Below are 22,668 nucleotides of genomic sequence, written 5' to 3' on the forward strand. Positions count from 1 at the left end.
CTACGAGCCACCACGACCGCACAAGCGCGGACGCAGCTGCGCGAGGCGAACGCCCCGCACCGGCCCGCAGCACCTCTCGCACCTCACGGCCCGGAGCTGCGGGGCCGCACGTCGCCACCAGCGGAGCCGGAGGAGCGGCAGCTCAGCTCGACGATCCCCGCTCGGCTCGGCGCTCGGCTAGTGACGCCTGGGGGGGCGGGGCCGGCAGCGGCCGGGGCGGGGCGAGCCCTTTTGAGGCCGGGCCGGGCGGCGGGGCCGCACTCCGGCGGCGGCCCCGGCGGAGCGACGGGAGGGGAGCAGGAGCTGCCGCGGGGTTATGCGCTGGGGCGATGGTGCCGCCGGCCGGCGCTAGGCGCCTCCCGCTCCCGGGAAGGAGCCCCCTCCTCAGCATCCTTCTCTTGCTGCTGCTCTGCTCCGGCGGCGAGTGCCTGCCGCGCCGCCGGCCCGCGGGGCCGCCCGTGGTGCTGGGTAAGAGCCGGGCGGGGGCACGGCACGGGGCGGGCGTGGAGCCGGGCCGTGCCCGTGTGCTCGCCGCGGGGCACGGCGGGCTCGGGAGGCTCCGGGTGCCCCTGTCCTGGGGAGCGACGCTCGCGTCAGCGCCGCTGCGGGGGGGTCCGTGTGCGGGGTGGGGAGCGGCGGCTGCGTGTCACCGCGCTCACGGCGAGGAGCTGGACGCGAGAGGCTTAGCTCGCCTCGCTGCGCAGAAAACGAGCGTTACCGGCCTGTGCTACGTCCGGGAGCGCCCGGTAGTTCACAGCAAATGCACGAAACCTATCTGTCAAATAGGTCCTAAGGAGTTAAACGTTAGCTGCTCTCTGTGTCCATTCATAAGTGTCACGAATAAATTTCAATTGTTTTAACAACTTGTCTACTGAAGTTGTAGTCCCTAAGCATTCCCACGCATTAGTAGGGTGCATTGGGTGGCACTAATGTGAGTGGTCAGTCCTGTAAACGTGTTCTGTACGCTCCGTGCTCGCATTGCATGAATAATTGTGATGATAAAGGGCGGAAGGTAAGAAAATGGGAAAGCACTGACAACGCTGTTAGCGTTAAGCTCCGTTCATATACAATAACTTAGGTTCTGTTGTTGATTATGTTACTGCTGCTACAAACTTCTGTCAGGGAAGAGTAACTGCTGAACAAGAACTTCTTTAAAAGGCACTGTGTATTTGCCAGGCGTGCCGTGTATGAGTTCACAGCTATGGTAGATGGCAGAGCTAGCTGAAAGAACGTCGATTTGGAAGAGGGAATCAGGAAAAGATTTCCTGTGAGGCTGGAATTGAAGTGTGTGCGCAGGTTCTGAGCGCTGTCCCTGAAGGCTGGAAGCAATCTTTTATCCCATCTCCTGCTGCGTAACGCTGGGTTTAGCAATAAGCCTTGGTGCTTACTTTAGTGGCAAGCTTCTTCCTGACAGAGGTGAGAGTGTTTTTGTTGCTGATCCAATGTTCAGCTCTAGCTATGAAGGGATCAAAGAAGATTTAGAAGCAACTGGGATAAGGGGATACTGAATATAGCAGCATGAAGTTACTACTGATGGATCTACTGTAAGCTTATACGTTACTTATGATTGGTTTTAAAAGCAGTAACTGATCTATATTTTCATAAGAGCTCTGGTTAATGCTGCGTGGCTGAGTACAGATATATCGGTGAGTGGATTAAAAGAAACAGATTTTCTTGCTGTTCAGAGCGAGTTTTCATCAAACAGTATGTAACTTGCATCTTCTACTCTTCTGTGTCTTAAAGTACCTGCTTCTCTGCTGTCTGGTCCTGGCCTGTCCAGCAAGCGGAGATTCAATGTCTCTAACCAGTATCGTTTTTCAGGCTTGGCTGTGTGTTTGGGGAGGGTCGGCACTCTTAGGCAGTGACCTGCTATAACTTGCTATTGCAAAATGCCATGAAGTTCTTGATGCATATAAATTAATGTCTTCGTAAAAGCAAACAAACAAAAAACACCTGCACCAGGAGCTTAGCTTCAATTGGACATGACATGGCAAGTGAAGGTCAAGCAAATAAAGGAGGAGAAGGAGTGACTGTCGGTCATGTTTCCAGCTTGATTCTAGTTTGCTTTTCACGACCTTTTCCTCACCTTTCTTGCGTCTGTGACATGTTATGTTGAGATCAGCTTTTTAGGAATTACTGTGAGGAGGATGGCAGAAAGGTTGAGGAGAAATCATTTTTAGGGAGCCGTTCTAAGTGCTGGCCTAACAGAGGTGTTTGGAAGAGGGGTGAAAAACACACATTGTGCTAGAATGCCAAACGCTGAGGAGGCTGAGGTGCCTGCAGGCTGCGCTGTGTGGGCGGTGCAGGCCTGAGCTGCTTCTGGAGTCTGTGTGAGATGGGTACATGGAGCTGATCCTCTCCATTTGTCAGGCTGGCACCTAGGCCCTCAATTCTTCATATGCCTTCAGTTTTATGCTTGGCTTGTAGTAAATGCGGTCTTGTGATCTGAGCATTCTCTCTTGTTCCGTTTGGATGTTTTGAACTCTAAGCAGAAAAAGGAGTTGAAGTCTTGTCTTACTCTGTGGCAAGTTAGCCATCTGATCTTATGGCCTGAAGAAGGAAGGAATGCTGTTTAAAGGAATGTTGTCAACATAATGATCGTTTCATAAATATTTTAGACCAGCGATGGTCATAAGACCCAGTGTAACTTGTTCTTAAAATTTTCCTCTAATGACCCCACTTGCAGCTGCAACCTGTGCTTACTCAAGTAATGGAGAAGGAAGTAGAGCCAGAGCTGGCAAATATGGGGCACTGTTTTTATGTGGGTAATGTTCTAGGCAATATTAAAAAAAAAAAAAAAACCCACCAATGCGTCTAGGAGCCTCTCTGATCTGAAAACAGATAAGCTGCTTGAATACAACCCTGTAACAGTTGGCTGTAGGTACTGAGATACTGGTTTTTGAATTGCCAACAGATCTCAGATGTGTAGAGCTACCTAACTAGCTGAAGTGAGCTTCTGTGGAATAGCTAAGCCAAGCTAATAGCTCATTAGTGCTCTCCCTGCTTTTGTTGTGTAAAATTACCGCTTTGTAGAGTCCTTCATCTGTTAAAGCACTAGAAAACTAACCTGCTGAGGAACAAGTAAGCAATTTTGCAGTTGAACTGCCTTAATGGGGGAGGAGCTGGCACAAGGCATGTGGACAGCAGCAACGCTGTTTGGATTGGGATACGCTGGTCTGTGCATCATCAAATGGTGCCTCACCAGCAGGAGCTGGTGTCTGCAGAGCGTGATCATACATGAGAAGGTAGAAAGAGTGGGGACTCTACTTAAATAAGTAGAAAGCAAAACACGCTTGTGTAATTGCTCTCTTTCTCTATGAGATTTAAAGAAAGCATCAAAGGTTATTCACATGGTAGTAGAATAGAGAATTAACATGATAAAAGTCACAACCTTAATTCCAGAGTCCTGCCCAAAAGCTTGGTATCCAAGACAACGTTGTCTAAAGTCTAAGATGATAGTTTTCCCTCAAGTGTTTTGGGGGAAGACAGGGCTACTTAAAATACTGAATTGTTTTCATGCTTTCTCTGACTTTGTATTCCTCCAGGACAATATATTCATACAGGGAAATAGGAAAGAAACAGGATAACCTACTTAACACCTCTGCTCTATTGACAGTATCGATCTCAAAAAAAAAAAAAGCTATGTGCAAGTGCTTTTAGATGCCTGCTTCATGTTTACACAGTTATAATTAATCTTGCACTCTTCTTATCAGTTCAGTTATATACTTAACCCACTTGTCTTCTAATAAGGAATTCCTGTATTCTGTGACTGTTCTCACCTCGTTTTCCCACATAGCACACAATGATGGTAGATGGCCTATCTTATGCCTTATCAATTTTGGGGGCCGATAACCTGTCCTTAATAGATCAGCAGTGGATTCACTGAACTCTTTACCTCTTAGAGCTGACTCAACGCAATTACTATATCAATGTTCTGATACCTTCTGCAAACAATTTGTTAGGTACTTGGCTAAAGTTTTCTAGAAAGATGCCTAAATGAAGTGTGTTAATAATTGATTTACATGCAAAAGAGGTTCGTCTGAATTCCTGCTGACTGCTAATTGAGGAGTGTGTGTTTGTGTGGTCAGCTGGCTGGATGTCAGCAGTGATTTAACTGTTTATGCCTCATGTGATCTGAGGTATCTAGAAGTATCATGTGAGATCTTGTTTGCTTTCTTGTTCCTAATTTTAAACACAAGCCTTTTCTGCAGCACTATGTTGCTGACTCTATAAGCTACTGAGACATTCAACCTAGAGAGCAGTACTCAGTATTTTGAATCTGTTTTTAGGAAGATGTAGTTTGGTTTGGAGGAGGGCTAATGTCCAGAATGAAAATCTTGAGTTATTTGAGGGAAATTTTAACCCGTGAGAAATATTTGATAGTTGATTTTTTTATCCAAAGGCATTTGCACTTCAGATGAATGCAATAAAAATATACCAGTCACTGGATTATTTGCTCTACAGACAGTAGACTTATTTTTTTTTCAATCACTACATTGTTACTTTTTATTCTTTTTTTCTAAATTTTCTGGAGGAGTATTCAGGCAAGATGCTTCCCAGATGGGGAGCTGTCAATCAGTCATTAACTCCTCAGTAGAGCAATCTATGTATCCTAAAGCTAATTGTTTTAATACCTGAATTTGGAGAATTTGTTGCTTCTTCTAGGCTTTCAAATCTGTAAACAAGCTTAATCAAACAAAAATGCATTCTAGAAGGAGATATAATAGTATTATTAATGCAGTTGAGGCAAAAAAAAAAACCCCACAATATTGAGACTTGATAATATTAAAGTGAACTGGGTCTGTCAGTGAATCAGGATGGGTTCTGTTGGGATGAGTCCTACTGAAAAGTGAGAATTTGCAGAAAGTGACAGATCGTCAAATCTGATGGAAATGCTCCTCTTGCTCAATATGAAATTGCTTTGTTTCCAATGTAGCAGTTCATTAGTTAACACATGCATTTCACAGTTGCAATTTAGGGAAGCAAGGGTACTGTTAGAGATCTCTTTCATGGACACTTGATTGTTTTTAACTTGTGCTGAGGGATTTTGCAGGACTTGACTTGGTAATTTTTTGGAAATGTATGGAGTCAGTCTGCAGGCTTTAAAAAGTAAGAGGCTCCTGTAATGTTTTTGTAAAAAGACCTAGAAACTGTAGGTATTGGTAGATGTGAGGATGAGGAAAAAAACTACTTTGCCCACAGGAGTTTTCTGTGTATGGACTAAAAGCAGAGGGAAATGTTCTCTTCTACTGCTTGCAAATTCTATCACAGAGAATTCAAAAAGGCGAGTCCTTACCCTACAGAATTCATCTTCAGTGATCTTTTCTAACCTGTTACTTATCAAAAAGTGATTAAGTAGCTCTCCAGCCAAAATGTAAATCATTAACACTCTTAAGTTTCATGGGGAGAGGACTGAAGATCTTGCATGCTTGTTTACATAATTTGGAAAATCAAAATTTGTACTGTGTTCCCTATAGCTTCATCACAAATCCTTTTTAGCTTGCAGCATATGTATTTGAAAATAACTCACCAGTTGTGAGTTTACAGTGATCAGCAGCCTCACTGTCAGTATGAAAATGTAGATGTGAAAAAGACATTGGTGTTAATATCTGCTTTACAAACAGACATCGTACCTTTATGTGACGCTTGAACTGCAGTATTATATCTTTGTGGAGGTGGAACCTGTCTCTTAGCTTTTGTCTAGCATTACATAGAAGTACCACTTCTATTAACCAACTTTTGTTGTCATCCCTTGAGTTAAAAACTAGGATGTGATGTTTCTCACTTTTTGCATTGGACACAAGAATACAGCCTCTTTCCTTGAAGCTTGAGGTTAAAACATGTTAACCAAATTAAACTTGCAGTTAATCTGCAAAAATCACTCCTGTAACTCCAAGGGAGATGGTATGTATGCAGTTTCCTGCTTTCAATGTTCTCATTTATAAATGTATATTTATAATAATCTTCAGAGTTGTGAGCCTTCCTACTCCAAGCAGGTGTGCTCGTGATTATTTAAGCGCTGTTTGGAAACTTCATGTTCTTAAAACTCTAAATAATACTGCAGATGCTTATATAATCTTTTGAAATGTCTTTGCTGGAAGAATTTGATTTTTACTGAAATAAATGAGTTTGAAGGTAAAAACAAAATATCACCTGCATACTTTGTTTTGCGTTGGAACTGAACGCAAAATCAACCTGTTTTGTCCTTGGCAGGTCTGTTGCTGAAGCTGGTCAGCCATGAATGATTGATATAAATAGAATTACATTCCGTTCTTCGTGTAATTGAGAGTGCTGATACAGCAGCCAGAACAGGCACAAGATTGTGGAACAAGCTGTTGCCTTATAGTTCTATAAGCAATAACTAAACAGCATTTTCTGAGGTTACAAGACTGAACTTCAGTAAACTTCTAGAGCATGATGCAATGCTGTAATCTTCCTTATTATGCTTTCCAGTATATCAGTGTCCTTGAAATATGACCTAGAATAAACTGTGGTCAGTTACTGGAGCTTTAGCATTTCACTTAAGACTACAGAAATAAAAACACTAAAAACCTAATGAGAAAGTGGGGTAGGCAATGAAGAAGTCCTGAGGTACGTCTTGTGCTGCGAGGCTGAAGGTGGGAAGAGTCTGGCTGTCCCAGTCTGTGTTTAGTCCCAAGTTCTGTTCTTTTTCAGTTCTGCAGTAAATACTTCTCTGAAACGATATCTGGCCTTTCAGCTAAATTAGCTGTTCCACTGAAAGACAGCACCTTTCTTAAAGCTCTTGCTTTGACGGGTATAGAAAACTTAAATTGTTTTGATTAAACTTAGCAAAGTGGGGGGGAAAAAAGGAACTGTACAGGTGGGCCTGTACCTGAAAACTTCAACAGCATACAGTTGTGCACATGGAAAAAAAGGCGAGGGAGGGAGGAGGATCCTAGAAGTGGGGGAAGGAAGTGGGGGGTGGAAACACCAAAGTGCCCATCTCCTAAGTCTTCTCACTGCAGAGAATTTTTTCAGTAACGGAAGTATCTTTGCCTTCCTGGTTCTTGAGGGTTGAAAATGATTTAACATTATAAAACATAAGAAGCTCCTCTGGAGATGTGAGAAAATTTTAGGAGCGTTTCTTAAGTTTAGTTTGAATTTGGAAATAAGAATTTCATGTCTGTATTTTCTGCTTAAAATAAGGGACAATAAAACTTCAAGGAATGCTGGCATTTATCATATGCTAAATGTAAAAGCAGTATACTTCAGAGAAGGTGCAAGTGTAAGATCTTTCCTTCCAAGTACTCCTCTATTACATCAATAATGCATAAAAAACATACAAAGACTAATACTGTTGTTGCATCCAAATGTGAATGTAAATGATAAGAAACGTTGTATTTGGATTAGTATGCTAGCCAACAAAATTTTGTGTAATCGAAGTGTAATAAGAGGTGATAACTTCATGTAACTTCTTGCTTCTACTTTGCTTTCACTCTTGTGTCAAATGGATGGTTTGCAGGCAACTCTTAAAGTACAGAAAGACAGTTGTAGTACCAGAAAAAAATATTTCAGAAAGACTTAGTTTGTTTTAAAACACAGATAATTCTGATAAGAGCTGAGATGATGTTTTTCGTATCTATGCCTTAACCTGACCTGATCCTACACTATCTGTTCTTTGAAGCTGGGAACTATTGATCCAGAGTTATTCTATATGGTGGTTCCTCAGGTCATGCTTCTAAAAACTGAAATATCTTCGGTGGAAAATGAGAATGCAATACTTTGTTCTTAGGAAATATTTTTATCCAGTTACAAAACTGCTATCTCTGAGCACTGCAATACTGCATGTGAGGACTGCAGTGATATAATGTGTTTAATATGTTATACTCTTACATTGTAGTGTCTTCTTTTCATATCTTTCAGTTCCAGGGGACTTAGGTAATCAGTTGGAAGCAAAATTAGATAAGCCATCAGTAGTGCACTATCTCTGCTCTAAGAAGACCGACAGTTACTTTACACTGTGGCTGAACTTAGAATTGCTCCTACCTGTCATCATTGACTGTTGGATTGACAATATCAGGTAAGACTGCATCTGTTGCTCTCTGCAGTTATCTCCTTCCCTTAGACTGACATACTTGGTACACAGCTGCCACCTTAAACTTTCGTATTTGAGACCAGTGAGAAATGACTAGGGAGTTCTGCTGGGTTGACTAACAGGCTCAACTGGAGGATGTGGCTCTTGCAGCTGTGGTAGCTTGCCGTCAGTGATGAAAATCAGACTCGTAGTTTCCTCCACCTCCCTCTGCTACCGGTTACCATGTGTTGGTTTGGGCACTTAGAGACTTCCGTCGGCTTATCTAAAGCAGAACATTTTCTACTGTTTTGATGAGTTACTTAAGTTTTGATGAGGTAAGTGGGAAGGAGGTACAATGGGTAGCTCAGAGAGGAGAGACTGGAGGAAGGAGAGCTTGCACTTCTCCTGGCAGCATGCCCAGTTTCCATGGGCAGCTGAGATGCGTGGAATCCTTTAAGTGCAGTTTGGAAGCCTTTCCTTAATTATTTTGGTTATACAAATTGCCCAATTAAATGCTGCTGGACTATTTTATTGTAAAAATTGTAAATATCTTTAGGAAAACAAGAAATGTTTAGCCTGTGCAATTTAAAAAACATTGCACCAGCATGTTGTTCTTTTGTTTGAATGTATGAAGCTTGGTGGCAGTATAATTTTAACATATTTACAGACTTCCACAGTATGTAATAATGTGGTTATGGATTTGACAAACTTAAAGCACATGAAAGGCACTGACATGGGACTGAAATCCAAAATCCCCTTCTCTTTTTTGGGGTGATGGTGAAAACCACAGTAGAGTAACTAACAATTTAAAAAATCTTTCTCAATAATGAAGCAACTATTAATTTTTGAAGTATGCAAAGACAGCGTAGCAGTGCTGCCTCAAAAACACTTTTTTGCTCCTCTTGGTTAGGCAAAATCCCCCGTGACTCTTTTTCTGGTTTAGACGACTATGTTGAGCATTCAAGGAAAGCAGAATGTGAAAAACATAAATACTTCAAAGAGTTGTGCACGAACACCTTCAAGAATGCAGCAACATGAATGTGTATCAACACTTTAAATTGCAGTTGGAAATTCAGGAGTCAAAGCCTGACAGTTCTGGCTGTGGCTAGAACTGATAAATAAGTACTTGCTGCAGGTCCCCAGTCGCATGCATTGCAGTATTAACTGTGACATGAAACGTTGCATTTCTTTCGTAAAGATATGGAGCATAAATTGATCTAGAGGCTGCTTTTACACTTATTCTGTGTCTTGACCTATGTGCAAAAGTAATATTTTTGCAACATGCGATTGTTTTTCTGGAATGGGAGGAGGGAAGTTCTACCACTGTGCTCTGAACTTCTAAAAATATGCTCATGTTAGTCATTTCCCAATATGAACTTTGTGTGGCTTCAAAATAATTTTTGATCCTAGCCTTTTCTGAGTAATGCTATGTCTTGAGCAAATCTGTCTGTAGCTTTCTGAGCATCATAAACATATGGACCCAAATATAATTTGTAATATAAATAGAATGCCAGAGGGATATGTCACTTGGTTTCTTGGCTGAAAATATTTTAGTTTAAAAACCTGTTTAAATTCCATGTTCCTTCTGTTAAAGGTAACATCTTGTAACTTTCATAACTAGCTTTCCTCACGTGACTATATGCATATAGAAAACTGATTCTATATTGCTAATTAGTAGCAGCTTAGTGCTTTCTGTTGAAAGAATGAACAGATTGATCAAATAAAGTAACCAAGGGCAGGAGGAAGATGGGGGAAGAATGGTAATTAAAGATCTTCAAATCTGTGGGCCACTGTAACGTAGATCTTAAGTTTTAGACTTCATTTTTCACAACCTGCAGTTTGTGGGGGGGAAGGGTATGTGCTGTGTGTGTGTGACAATTTGAGTGTCAATTCAGATTGGAAGACCTCCATCTGGGGGTAAAACCCAGTGCTCAGAAACTGCAGTTGTACTGATATGGCATTAAAACGATCAAGCAAAACCCCCCAAGCCCTCCATGTTCTTCCTATTTCAAGAGGATTTTTAAAATACCTGCAGAACACTTCATACCTCTGTTTCCTGAGATACTAGTTGTTATTAGTCAAAAAATATCAAGGGCTTCCTTAGAACTTCATGGGGTGTTCTATTTAAACAGAAATGAATTATTTTTTAACTAGGGGACTTTTTCTAATAACTGATTTTTAGAGGTATTTATACTGCCACACCTCCGTTCTGTGGCTTGATGCGCAGTGAAATGATGTCAAATTATACCAAGTAGCTTGTACTGTTCTAAAACTGAAGTCCAGCCATAATGCTGTTATGCCATGTTTCACAAGGAAGAGATGTCTTCAGCATGCAGGGCATAAAAACTAATTAAAATAGTTGTTTGCGTTGTATAATTGCTTAGCCATTACAGTACTCTTATATCCGACATTTTTTTTTTACTTCTTGGTGATAGTACTTAAAGTTTTTGTTACTGCACTCAGAATGTAAGGCCCAACACAGCTAAAAGCTGGCATGTGGTAGTAAGACATGTTTCATGTTTTGTCTCTTCTTCTCTAGGCTGGTGTATAATAGAACAAGCAAGGTAACAGAACCACCAGATGGAGTGGATATCAGAGTCCCAGGTTTTGGGCAGACATTTTCCTTGGAGTTCCTTGATCCGAGTAAAAGGAGCGTTGGTATGTAGAAGCTGTGTCTGAAATCTTTGTCACTTGTAGGATTTTATGGTATGTCCTTTAATTTGAAATCAAATTTCTGTAGCTTGTTGCGTGGAGTTTTGTTTGCAAGTAGAAATAGTTTGTTGTAGGAGAGTAGCACGTGGCTCACTTTACTTTTCAGTGTTTTCATTGTATATCGTTTTACCTATTGTTTGGTCTGATGAATTGAGACAAGAAAACTGCTCGGTCTGGTGTGAGATTGAAGATCTCTGGATGAAACTTATGTAGGCGTCTTGAAGACACTTCAGTCACAGGACTTTCTACTCCATCCATCTCATTTTCTGAAGCTTGACAGACAAAACACCAAATACAAACACTGTTCCTGCTTAGTTTTGAGCAGTGTTACTTGGTGTCAAGTATGACTTAAAGGATTTGGGGGAAAATAGGATCATAGAATGGCTTGGCTTGGGAAGGACCTTAAGGAAAATCTAGTTCTAACCACTCATCTCTCCTGTTGGTGTCAGAATATTTACCCAATTAAATTAGTTACCTAGTTAAATTAATTTTGCTGCAAAATATTTCTGCATTATTTGTTTGTAGGCTTTTTGGTGTTGCTTTTGCAGAAGTTATCTTTCAGAAAATGCTGGTAACCTTGTCAGAAGTTGTTAGCTGTGGCTGATGTGATTTAACAGCCAGTTATGTGCTAAGCTTCTCTGTAGAATGGGCCCTCTTGCACTGCATGTATTTTTCTTTTCCTTAGAAGCAGTCTTTAAAAGGGCACTACTGTGCTTGATGACCTTCACTTGATAACCCTTGTAAGAACAGGGTCATATTTAGAACTTGCTTCTGTTTGCATCAGGGACTATATAAGCAATCAAGTCTAACAAACCGGGCATTGTTCAAAATGTTAAAATGGCTGTGATAGTCAACAGGATGCTTTGATGCTTCACTTCTTAAGCTGTTATTAGATGCATTTTAACTGTGATAATACTTGCATCCTATGTTTCAAAACCTGTAATATATAACATCTTAACAGGTTCTTGCAGCCAGTCTGCAGATGTTTCCCTTCTTTGTTACTGAAGCCTCCTGTCTCTGTCCATCCTAACTGATGGCTAGAAAAATAATTTTGAGTGGCTCCAGAATGTTGCCCTGTGGCACACTGTAAACTTCTGTTGCCAGCAACGAATGTTGGCAAAATCAGAGATAATCTTTATCAATGTATTGTGTACCATAGCTAAAATTGATCTGCAATCAATGGAAGCTATGACTCTACACTAGTTATTTCTTAGTGTTTTTTAAACAGTTCAAGGGTCAGACGTAGCTTTACTGAGAGGAAAAAAAGTATCCCTTCTGTGTATGACAAGTTTTGTTGTGGATTGATTGGTCAGCCAGTTAAGGAGCTTTAATAATTTTGGGAGACAGTCAGCATAACTCTTTTTGCTTAATATGCAGGATCCTAGATTGTCAGATTCATAAAGTAGGGCTTTCATATGTATGGAATCAGATGTAATGCATCCAGACCTCCATTCCTAACACTAACCTTTTCACTGTTACGTTTCTTTTATCTGATGTCTACAGGCAGTTACTTCTATATGCTGGTGCAAAGCTTGGTAGACTGGGGCTACAAACGTGATGAAGATGTAAGAGGAGCACCTTATGACTGGCGAAAGGCACCAAGTAAATAATGTCTTGTTTGAACAAAACTTTCTTGACACTTCCAGTAAGCAGATAGTTTTGGGTCTCTTCCCCCATCCCAGCTGTACAATTACATTAAAACCTCAATTTTTAATTAGCTCTTGAGGACTGGGTATCCCTAGACGAGATAAAAAGCTCTGTGGTGTGGTTTCTTTTTTTTTTTTGCTTTAAATAATTTGCTACTTAAGATTTGCCTGGAAAACCAAAACCACTAAAACCTATAGAATTCCATAAAAACGCCCTCCACATGCTGCATTAGTAGTGTAATTTCTAAAGTGTGCATTTACCAATTCTGAAGATAGAACTTGGCTAAGAGCAGAATTTTCCTATTTTCCTGGTTCTAGAGTCACACAATATCTAACAATTGCTGTGATTACATCCTGAGGAATAAATTATTTTGTCCTTAAAAATGAGGAATGCTATCTACATTTTTCTAAGCCTATTTTTATAGAAGTGTTGAAACTCTGTATTCTCCATCTCATTCTATTCCACAGTAGCACAAGTGAGTTGTAGATTCTTCATACAGCTTGTGAGCTCGTACTGAAGAAATAGTATAATATATATTATTAATGATGATATTCTAGTGTCAAGTTTCCCTTGGCCCACAGAAATGAAGCATGTAGTCCTGGCATCCAGGAATACTGCTTGAAGAAAATCAATAATGCTGACTTCTGCTACCGATGTGACTACTTCAAAGTTACATTGCAGTTGTTACACTGAAGTGATATCTTATTACAGGGATACAGAAATGCATTTTATTGATTTTTTTCTTTTTTCTTCACTTTTAAAGCTCATTTAATTACATGCAATAGAGATGAAATATATTGTGCCAGCAGGAATCTGCTGGAACTCTCTCCTAGTGTTAACCTTGCCTACAGAAATTATGTACCACATAAGCTGGTAACTGGTTCATGTACCCTTTATAAGATTGATCTAGTAAGTTTTATTGCTATTGTCCATTAAGTCAGAAGTCTTTGTGGACCTGTCAACTTCGTATCATTGTGTAGGCAAAAAAATACAGCTCCTAGGGAATATGGATGGATTTTTGTGGGAGAAAAGTTAGCATTCCGTCAGCATGGGATGTTTCTGAGGAAAATTTGGCTTAAATTTATTTTTAAAGGTGAGAGAAATTGGAGTAATGTGTTCAAATATACTTGTTTCAGAGAAATAGGAAAAGAACGAGGTTTTAAAGAATCACGCTTTCATAAATTAATGATGTAAAGAAGTATTGGCTTTTTGATTCTTCAGAATATAACCTTGTAAAGAACTATGTTGAAGGACAACATCCACTATTGGTGATTATAACCATGTAATGTGTATTTTTCATTTAGATGAGAATGGAGATTATTTTGTGGCCCTTCGCAAGATGATAGAGTTGATGTATGAGCAGTATGGAAGTCCTGTTGTCTTAATTGCCCACAGCATGGGTAATATGTACACCCTGTACTTCCTCAATCATCAGACTCAGGAATGGAAAGACAAATACATAAAAGATTATGTGTCATTAGGTGCTCCATGGGGAGGAGTGGCCAAAACTCTCCGGGTACTGGCTTCAGGTAGGTAATCTGAGGGTTTGCAATGTATTTTGTTAATAGTGCAAGATACTAAATAAGGATGATACTAAAAAGGGAGGATGAGAGTTGAAGATACTATGAAGTTAAGAATAGTATTCTTTAAGTGATGGCAGCCTAAGGTGTCGAGCCCTTTAACTAGACTGTCTTTCTTGTTCATGGAAATTTTACATCCCCTACTGATGAACTGTGTGCTTCCTCTTGATCTCTCCTAACTTCTTTACAGCAGATGACACAAGCTGCTGTTTGGCTTGGTGCCTTCTATTTCTGTCACTTTTGCCTTCAGCATGATTGTTCTCTGTTCAGTATTGCTAAGCCAGCACAAACTGTAGATCATTCAGTAGTTCCCTTTGATTAAATATCACACAGCTGCTTGAGATGAACATAAAGGGAAACTCATAGATGCAAAGATGAAGTGGTGTGCTGCCCACGGCACAGATGCCAGCCAAAGTTAAAGGTTCACAGATAAAATAAGTGAATCTCTGAGATGTTTAGAATATTGGATGTGCCTTTGACTTTAATAGGGGAAAGTATGTTTCACCAAGCAACTGCTCGTAACTGAGAAACTCGTTCAGCACGTGTAGATCACGTAGTACCATAATTCATAGCAAAACAGTTTGTTTTGTGCTTTGGCATTTAATTTGTGCTGTTTGATTTTTGGCTTGCTTTTGATTTATTAGCTTTGGTTATCGTTATTCCCAAACAAAGCTGACATCAGAAACTGGACTCCATCAAAATGCAGAGCACATAGCAATTGCCAGCCATGCATGGACAGATCAAAAGAATGCTTTGCTTAGCAAAGGAATTTGATTCTGAGTCGGAATGCACAACTCAGTTAATACAAAACCCAAAGACTTAACTCTGTACAAACGTCCAGTTTATACATTATTAATTCAATTGCAGTGGCACTATAAAAATCGATTTACCTTTTCTGTAGCATACAAACTTGTCAGATGTGGGAAATGGCAGGAAGTGAGCAATATTAAAATCACCTTCATAAAACTCCAAAAGACTACTCAAAATTCCAGTCTGGTTTCTGCTGGGCTAAATTTCTATTCCTCATATTTTATCCTTTATCATGAGTTTCATCCAAAGTGGCTAGCTATACAAATGCATAATGAATAGTTAAATTTAGAGTAAAATGTAATCATCTCTTACTCTGCATATCTGTGGTCTTAGACTCCAGGTCCTGGAGCAGAAGGTTGAGAATGATATAGGAAACCTAAGTGGGCAGAATATTGTATCAGAATGCGCATTTTTAGGCTAGTTATGTCTCTTAAATATCTGTAGGTAAAAATTGCCGTCAGGCATTAATGCTTAGATTACGTAAGTCTAGTTATAGCTTGTGAAATTAGAAGGATGTTAGTATGTAGAGGAATTACTACTTCAGCAAAAACTACTGCATTGCTAGAAAGACCAGGCAAGGTTTCAAGCAGGAATATGTTCTTTCTTCTCCTATTCCTGTTTATAGTATGTAAATAGCTAGGAGCTTGTTAAATCTGCAGTTTTTGTTAAAGTGGCAGAGGTGTAGAATTATTTTCTCTAGATCTTGTGTAGCTACTTACTCAAGTGTTTCACAGGATCAGTGCTTATAACAATTCTGTTGCTAATAGTGAGGACATTGTTTCCCCTCCCTGGCAGGCACATATGCAAAGTTCAATGATTTTTTTTCTCTGGTTGTCAGCTCGAGATGCTAACTATGTTTTCTTTAGACCTAGTATTTCATACACTGTAATGTCAGTGCCTGCTGACTGACGTGTGATATTGACCTTACAGTACTTCTGCACTTCAGTGCTTAAATCCTCTACTTTTTTCCTGATGAGCTGTTCTGAAAGAAAAGGCTGGAAGAGAGTCAGGTTTTGTACTTCCTGATTGTTCTACAGGAATTAAACAAACTTGGGACAGATTCCTCTTACTTTTTTTAGAACTTGATTTTTTTTTTTTGCTGAAAACTTGCCAATAGTGCTTGCTAACTTTGAGTGTGCACAGTTAAGTATTTAAGTATTTATACAGCACAATAATGTGAAACACATTTTTAGGACCTTCTTAATTTTTGCTGTGCTCTGTTGAATTTCATCTTTAGCCATTTCACAGGACTATGTTCGTAATGTCTCCATACAGTCATTCTAAAAATGGTAGTGAAGTCTAGACTGTGCTTAAGGTCTGCTTGCTGAACTGATAGTGCCACCTTATGGAGTTGAAAGATACAGTTTGGTGCTATTTCAGGAAAAGCGGTTTTGGTTTTGATATTTCAGTTTTTGTAGTATGGCTGATCTGGATCACTACCTGTTGCATAAATAATCTGATTCAATTTCAGCTGGCAGAAGAATTGAAGAGTGCCAGCAACTGTTATTAAGGAGAATAAGTCTGATCAGCCAGTCACCATGAACAAGAACTCTGTCAGAGTCTTAAATAATTCCATAATCACTATATATGCTGTTTATTAAATGGCCTTGTCTTTTACGGAAGAAGACAAGAGAAATGGTTAAAATCTGAAGAAACTTGGATATAAGTTGTAACTTATTCAGGTGTTAATTTGAGCCATCTCTGGAACCAACTGCCAAAGAAAATGCACAGTCTTCATATCTACAAAAAATCTTGTTCTTAATTTTTTGGTCAAACAGTATTTATATATTAAATCTAAACTGGGTAAAATTGCTCAACTTTGAGGTTTACTTGGGTGTATGGTAATATAAGACCTTTATTGGTCATAAAGCTTAGCTCTCTAGACTTATATTACATTTAAAAAGTCTTAAAGTTTGACCAGGTGAAAACTCCTCAAGTATAGTAGTTATTAACTGGTCTTTGGAGAATTGCTTTTCCAGCAAAGATACAGATCAGATTACCACAGCAGCTAGAAAACAGTAGTGCTACAATATTACAGAAAACCGATGTTCTGAAAACAGCAAGCATTTCAGCAGTCTTGAAATACTGACTGGAAGGGAAGATGCTGCTATCAGTGATATGCCATGGTCTCCCCCAGGTGCTAACAAGCATCAGCTCTCTTTGTATAAAGTGCTAGGCATGGAGACTGAATTAGTTGTTTTCCACAACATAATTCTTATTTAATCGTATAAGCAGAGACAATAATTCTTGCTTTTTTTCTTTTCCTCTTATCCTTTTTAGATAACTACTACATGGATCTCCTGTTTTCCTTCAGTTGTAGTCATGTCCTGGTAGATTTCTTTACATAGGGAGCACCTGTTAAAATGCTCTGTGCCAAGCGGTAGATAAAAATTACTATATGGTTCATAGCTATTCTGAATGAAATAATACTGCTCTGCTTGTTCTGAGTGTGCAAACCTTAAAATGTTTTGCTCAGCCTCTAAGATCCCTTCATGAGTTATTACTTGTCTAAGAACAGTAATGTTTCTTTTCTTTCAGCAAAACCATGGTCTAGGTACAGAATTATTATATAACATGCATCTAGAATAACATTTAAAATAAAACTTGGAAAGAGTATAAATAATTCCTAAGAAGTGATGATTTCTTACTTGACTAATATAGGAAATATTTTGTTCTTTCTAAACGAGTCTGTTAGAAAGGAAGCAGTACTCCTGGTTTGTCTGTCAGTCATTCATCCACTAAGTGTTATGTAAATTTGTAAGTTAGCAGAAATTACTCCGCAGAAGTTGTTCGTTAAGGCGATCACAAATGAGAAACTTCTCAAACTTTCATTGTAGGCAAAAAGAATAATTACTCATGTTGTCGCTGAGTGGTACTAATTGCTGCTGGTCGCAAGATCCATGCATTGTTTTGTGTATAATGGAATTCTCCCGTTTTTAAGGTGACAACAATAGAATACCAGTCATCAGTTCACTCAAGATTCGAGACCAGCAGAGATCAGCTGTTTCCACGAATTGGATGCTCCCCTACAACTACACGTGGCCTCCAGACAAGGTCTTTGTAAGCACACCTACAGCTAACTACACCCTACGAGACTACAGGAAATTCTACAGGGACATTGACTTTGAAGATGGCTGGCTCATGAGACAAGACACTGAACCCTTGGTCTACCAGATGACACCACCTGGTGTACGCATACACTGTCTTTATGGTACTGGTGTGGAAACACCCGATTCCTTCCATTATGAAAGCTTTCCTGACAAAGAGCCCAAGATTATTTACAGTGATGGGGATGGTACAGTGAACTTACAGAGTGCCTTGCAATGTCAAAAATGGGTGGACATGCAGGAACAGGAAGTGGTGATATTTGAGCTTTCAGGAAATGAACACATTCAAATGCTATCCAATGATACTACTATTTCATATGTGAAAAAGCTGCTCTTCAGTTTGTGATACGTTGTGTTGACAGTTGTTTTCATCACCTGTGATGCCTTCCCTTAAATATGGGAAAATGCCTTCTGATCCATTGATATTTAGATATTTGAATTATTTATTTTGTTTTTTTAAAAACTACGTTCAAGGAGTTGGTTGGTGTCCTAAATAGTTGTTTGTCTCTGATTTGTGTTCATGATGTTTCATAGTATTTTCATATTCTGAAAACTTGGTCAAATATGCGTTTTGGTGCCTCCAGTGTTGTGTCCAGTATTCATACAGACTTTCTTTTGGAGACTGTGCAGCCCATTGCACATGCTGTATGATTTTCTTTATGTGGCCTTTGAAGGGTTGGGAGTGGGAGGGCTGGGAAGCATTGCAGTCTGACTCCTATAAAACAAGGGATATTAACAATTTGAGAAGCCCATGCAAATTCTTTTCAAAGGGTCTCACATATTCTGATCCACAGCCCATTAACTTAGTCTGTAAATGTATGTATCTACTAGGTAAGATAGGTGGGAGGTCTGTCTGGTACTGTACTGTATTTTTGTCATATCCACCCTTGCTTTTGTTAAGGCCTTTTGGGGAGGGGAACAATGATGTCTGAATTATTTTAAGCTTATTTTAGGTACCTGATAGCTTAAAAAAAAAAAAAAAGGTTTGCTTATTGACTTTGAAAGCCTGATGACTTAAAATCTGGAGCCTAAGGGATTTTCACACTGTTTTATTTTCCATGAGGGAAAGAAGCTGAACTGTGGTTAGTGGTTTGCAATGCCCTTCCTTCTCTGTGTAGAGTAGCACATAAATTAAAGCTAATAGAATTGAATACTGACAACCAATGTATGCAGTGCAGGATTGCAATTTTGGGTGAAAAATGATCTCCTGTAGTAGAAATGGTAATGGATGGTGAGTATTCATTAAAAATGAAGTGACCTTCCTGAAATGGGGCAGGGAATGGAAACCAGTGTAATTCAGTATGAAATATAAACCTTGTTCTCAGTCAAATAATTAAGCTCCAGTTCAGTTACTGGCCAAGTAGTGATTGGATCAACATTGCATTCAGTTGGAAAGGAACTTTAAATTTTATAACTAAAATTCACTTCCCGTAGATTACAAGTTTGCTTATTGCTTTTTCAAGAAGTTGAGATATACTGTTCCTTAAATGTGTAGATAATTGCTGAACGTGTAACTGTTAAACTCCTACAGTATTGTGTTTTCAATGCTTAGAAAAAAATTTCAGCTTTGAACTCCACAAAAGTAATTGTCTAAGGGCCATGGCACGTACAACCATGGAATAAATAATTCCACTGGAAGATTCTCTTTTGCTTGCTACAAAACTAGTCACTCAGTTAGATTGCACTTCTTTTTCTGAAAAGAACTTTGAATGCTTTCAAAATGCTAGGTCCTCCAGGAAAAACGGCTGAAGAATTTCAGAAATTCATCAGAAATGTTGAGAATTCATTACTTAAGGAACTGAAGTTCTCTGAAAGGTAAAATTGTAACTATTTTGGTAAAATGCTCGCTCCCATCACATGTAAGACTAAGGTATTTTGAAATGACAGGCTTGAACTCATATTGTAGAATGCAAATACTTTGGCACAGGAGGTAGCCTTAAAGCTTTAAATTGTAATTCAGAAATCATTTGTAAATCTAAAACAGTTCAAGCTAGAGTCATAGATAAGCTCAATATCTTCCTAGGTTTTAAACTGCTTATTTAGCTTTGCTTTCTCCCTGCGTATTGTTGTAACTGAGGGTGAAGACGCATTTTCCTGATGCTTAAGAAGGAATTGTTTATCATGTCATCAGTTGCCCAGTTCAGCACCTATATTGTCTAGACTTTCCTAGAATAATAACTGCTGTCTCAAGCCACTTTGTAATTGGTTACTGCTGAAATGAAGAGGGTTGCAGGGAAGGCACACAAGTCCTTTAGCCAAGAGTTTCTATGTTGTGCAGGGCTGTCAGCTGTGTGTTCCAAGACTGCTCAAAGACAAAGCTCTTCCTGTGGTCTGACTCGATTTTTGAATAAATTGCTGTACTACTGGCTTGCAACAGAAAGAAATTACTGACAACAGCCTTTCTACAGTCTTTCTTGCTGAAGAAGAAGGCCTGTCAATAAGCACTCAGTAGAGCTGAAAGCCTTATTGGGGGCCACCAACATGGGCATAAAGGGCTGAAAGATGAGAAGAGCATAAGCAGTTCTTAACCTGATCTGGAAAATGTTTCTAAGCTTCGTTTAGATCCTTACCAATTTAGCCAGTCACGCTCTCGGTCTCAAACAAAGAGTTTAGCATGAAGATCCAAAACAGGTCATTCCAAAAGATGCTTTTTAAAATTTTAATATTTGGGGGTTGGGGAAGAACACAAAAAAGAAACATTCTTTTCTAATTTTGGGAATCTTGTACTGTTTGAGATCAGTTAACTACATCTTTTTACCTGAAGGCTTGTGGACAATTAATCTATATTTATCCTTAGCTGTCCATGAGGAGGTAAGCTCTATAGTCTGTGTCTGTTTACACTTGTGTCTGTTATCCTGATAAAATGAAAGTTTTTTTCAGGTCTTGCTTTTGTCTTTTGTTTGTTACTATAAAACCATTTTGTCTGAGAATGTGCATATTGTTAGTGCAAGCACAGTGCTTCTGGTGAGAGTTTGACCTGATAAATCCACAGACTATAGTTTTGTTTTACATCCACAACTTGAGATTTTTTTCTACTAAACCATCTTCAGCCTCTTCATTTTCAATTTCCTGCATATTAGGATGGAGTTCTCACTGTAAAGGGAATGCAGCAAGTAGCTGACATTATTCTAGTCACTGAAACTGAACCACTCTACTCAGCCCTTTGAGAAGTGCTTACCAGGTCACCGAGGCATTCCTCTAAAAGGCAGGAGTATTTAGCATTACTTTACAGGCCTGCCAGAGCCGTATGTGCTTAGGCATTATAGAATTTTGTGGGGAATGAGTGTTCTGATGCATTATATCATTAAGGAAAGAGGGACATGTACCAGTTACTTACAAGGAGTAATTCAGGTGCTTTGCCAGGCTGCACAGGTTGACATCTTTGAATTTACTGACATGTCTTTGTTGTACCTGGCACATGTGGATCATATCTCTCTTTCCATAACTTTCAGTTGGTTTTATTCTTCCAGAATATTTTTAGAAACCAAAAATAGTCTTGAGGACCAAATGTGTTTCATTTTTGACTAAATGTACAGAAAATGCTGAAGGGGCTTTTATGGTAATACTTCTGAAGAGGCTCAGAGTCACTATGTGATTCTGTTTAAAAGCAGAAGGCTTCAATAACTAGCAATAATTGCAAAGGACTTGCAGACCAAAGGAAGGAATGTTTGGTATTAAGGTAGTTCTTGGAACACAGTGTGTTCAAGGCCCTCTTAAATTCAGGGAATGTTTGGCAAAGACTTTGCTGCTCTACGTTTAACAGTATTTTGTAAGGAACATATATTCTGAGACCTAGCATTTTATATGCCCTTTTTGTGTATGAATGCGGTCAATAGATTTTGAATATTTTATTGTCCTACTTTGATAACATAATAAAGTTGATCTAACAGAACTTGTTATGTTGTGAATGGTGTCTCGCCTCTCAGGTGCAATGTCAACTTGGGAATCCCTAAGGGTAAGAAAACTGAGGTATCTCATTTTCTCACAATTGTTTCTTAGTTCATTACTCAAATGAATCTACTCTCTTTAGATGTTATTCCCTTCCCCTGCAGGACACTTGAAACTCTCCTGTTTATGGAGATACGAGGCTGAGATTACTCAATTCATTTTTTGCTTTCTTCTTTGCTGCCTGTTTTATATGCAAAAAAATGTTCTCAGAATGCTCCATACTTGTGTACAGGTAATTATTTTGAAATTGGAATATTCCTGACAATATTTCATTCCACGCAAAAGTAAAACGCAATATGAGCTGAGGAAATAAAAGTAATTCATATACAGTATTTTACTCCAAATATTGCTGTTCAGTCTGCCTTAATGGTTTGCCAATGTTGAGGCTGCTTGCTAACATACAGTGCCTGAACAGAATCTCCCAATACTACTTTCTCTTCCTTTTCATGCAACTGGTGACCGCTAGTTCTCTGTGAAATAATCTGACAAGGCCCATTCATTTCAGATTTTAGGGTTAATTATCAAACAATTGAATTTCTTCTGCCAGGGCCAGCAGACTTGGAAGCAAGAAGCAAACAGTGCTACCACACTAGTACTTCTAGAACTTTTGCAGGTTGTGGTGAGTGTTACCAGTGCAAGCCCATCTTGCCACTTAAAGTACTGTTTGCACTTTGTGAGCACTTAAAGGTGCTTGATGAAGATGAGTGTTGCTCTCAGCTAGGTGCTCAGAATGTAATCTTTGTTATTTTTAGAACAGTCTGAGTACTGGAGTAAATTCTTAATTTTAAGTTTTAATCCAAGAGTACATGGCATATTACAGGTACTTGTG

The 22,668-nt window shown here is 39.3% G+C and overlaps 1 protein-coding gene and 1 long non-coding RNA gene across 3 annotated transcripts in view; one reads left to right on the forward strand and one right to left on the reverse strand.

Annotated features, from left to right (window-relative positions):
- LOC110404572 overlaps positions 1-22,668 on the reverse strand; it is a 108,783-nt gene that overhangs the window by 10,711 nt on the left and 75,404 nt on the right. The window lies entirely within an intron of this gene.
- PLA2G15 (phospholipase A2 group XV) lies at positions 230-21,783 on the forward strand. The gene is made up of 6 exons (XM_021408987.1): positions 230-468; positions 7,885-8,041; positions 10,575-10,693; positions 12,251-12,349; positions 13,699-13,923; positions 17,726-21,783. Exons 1-6 carry the CDS (start codon positions 330-332, stop codon positions 18,235-18,237), a joined length of 1,251 nt encoding a protein of 416 aa, XP_021264662.1. The 5' UTR covers positions 230-329; the 3' UTR covers positions 18,238-21,783.

Source organism: Numida meleagris, chromosome 10 (genome assembly GCF_002078875.1).
Source record: "Numida meleagris isolate 19003 breed g44 Domestic line chromosome 10, NumMel1.0, whole genome shotgun sequence".
NCBI classification, from domain to species: domain Eukaryota; kingdom Metazoa; phylum Chordata; class Aves; order Galliformes; family Numididae; genus Numida; species Numida meleagris.

Excerpts from the sequence above, each read along its gene's own strand:
- PLA2G15 (XM_021408987.1), top strand. The coding sequence starts at position 330 with ATGGTGCCGCCGGCCGGCGCTAGGCGCCTCCCGCTCCCGGGAAGGAGC. Across the intron at positions 10,694-12,250 it reads TCCGAGTAAAAGGAGCGTTG|GCAGTTACTTCTATATGCTG; the intron begins GTATGTAGAAGC and ends TGATGTCTACAG. Across the intron at positions 13,924-17,725 it reads TCTCCGGGTACTGGCTTCAG|GTGACAACAATAGAATACCA; the intron begins GTAGGTAATCTG and ends CCCGTTTTTAAG.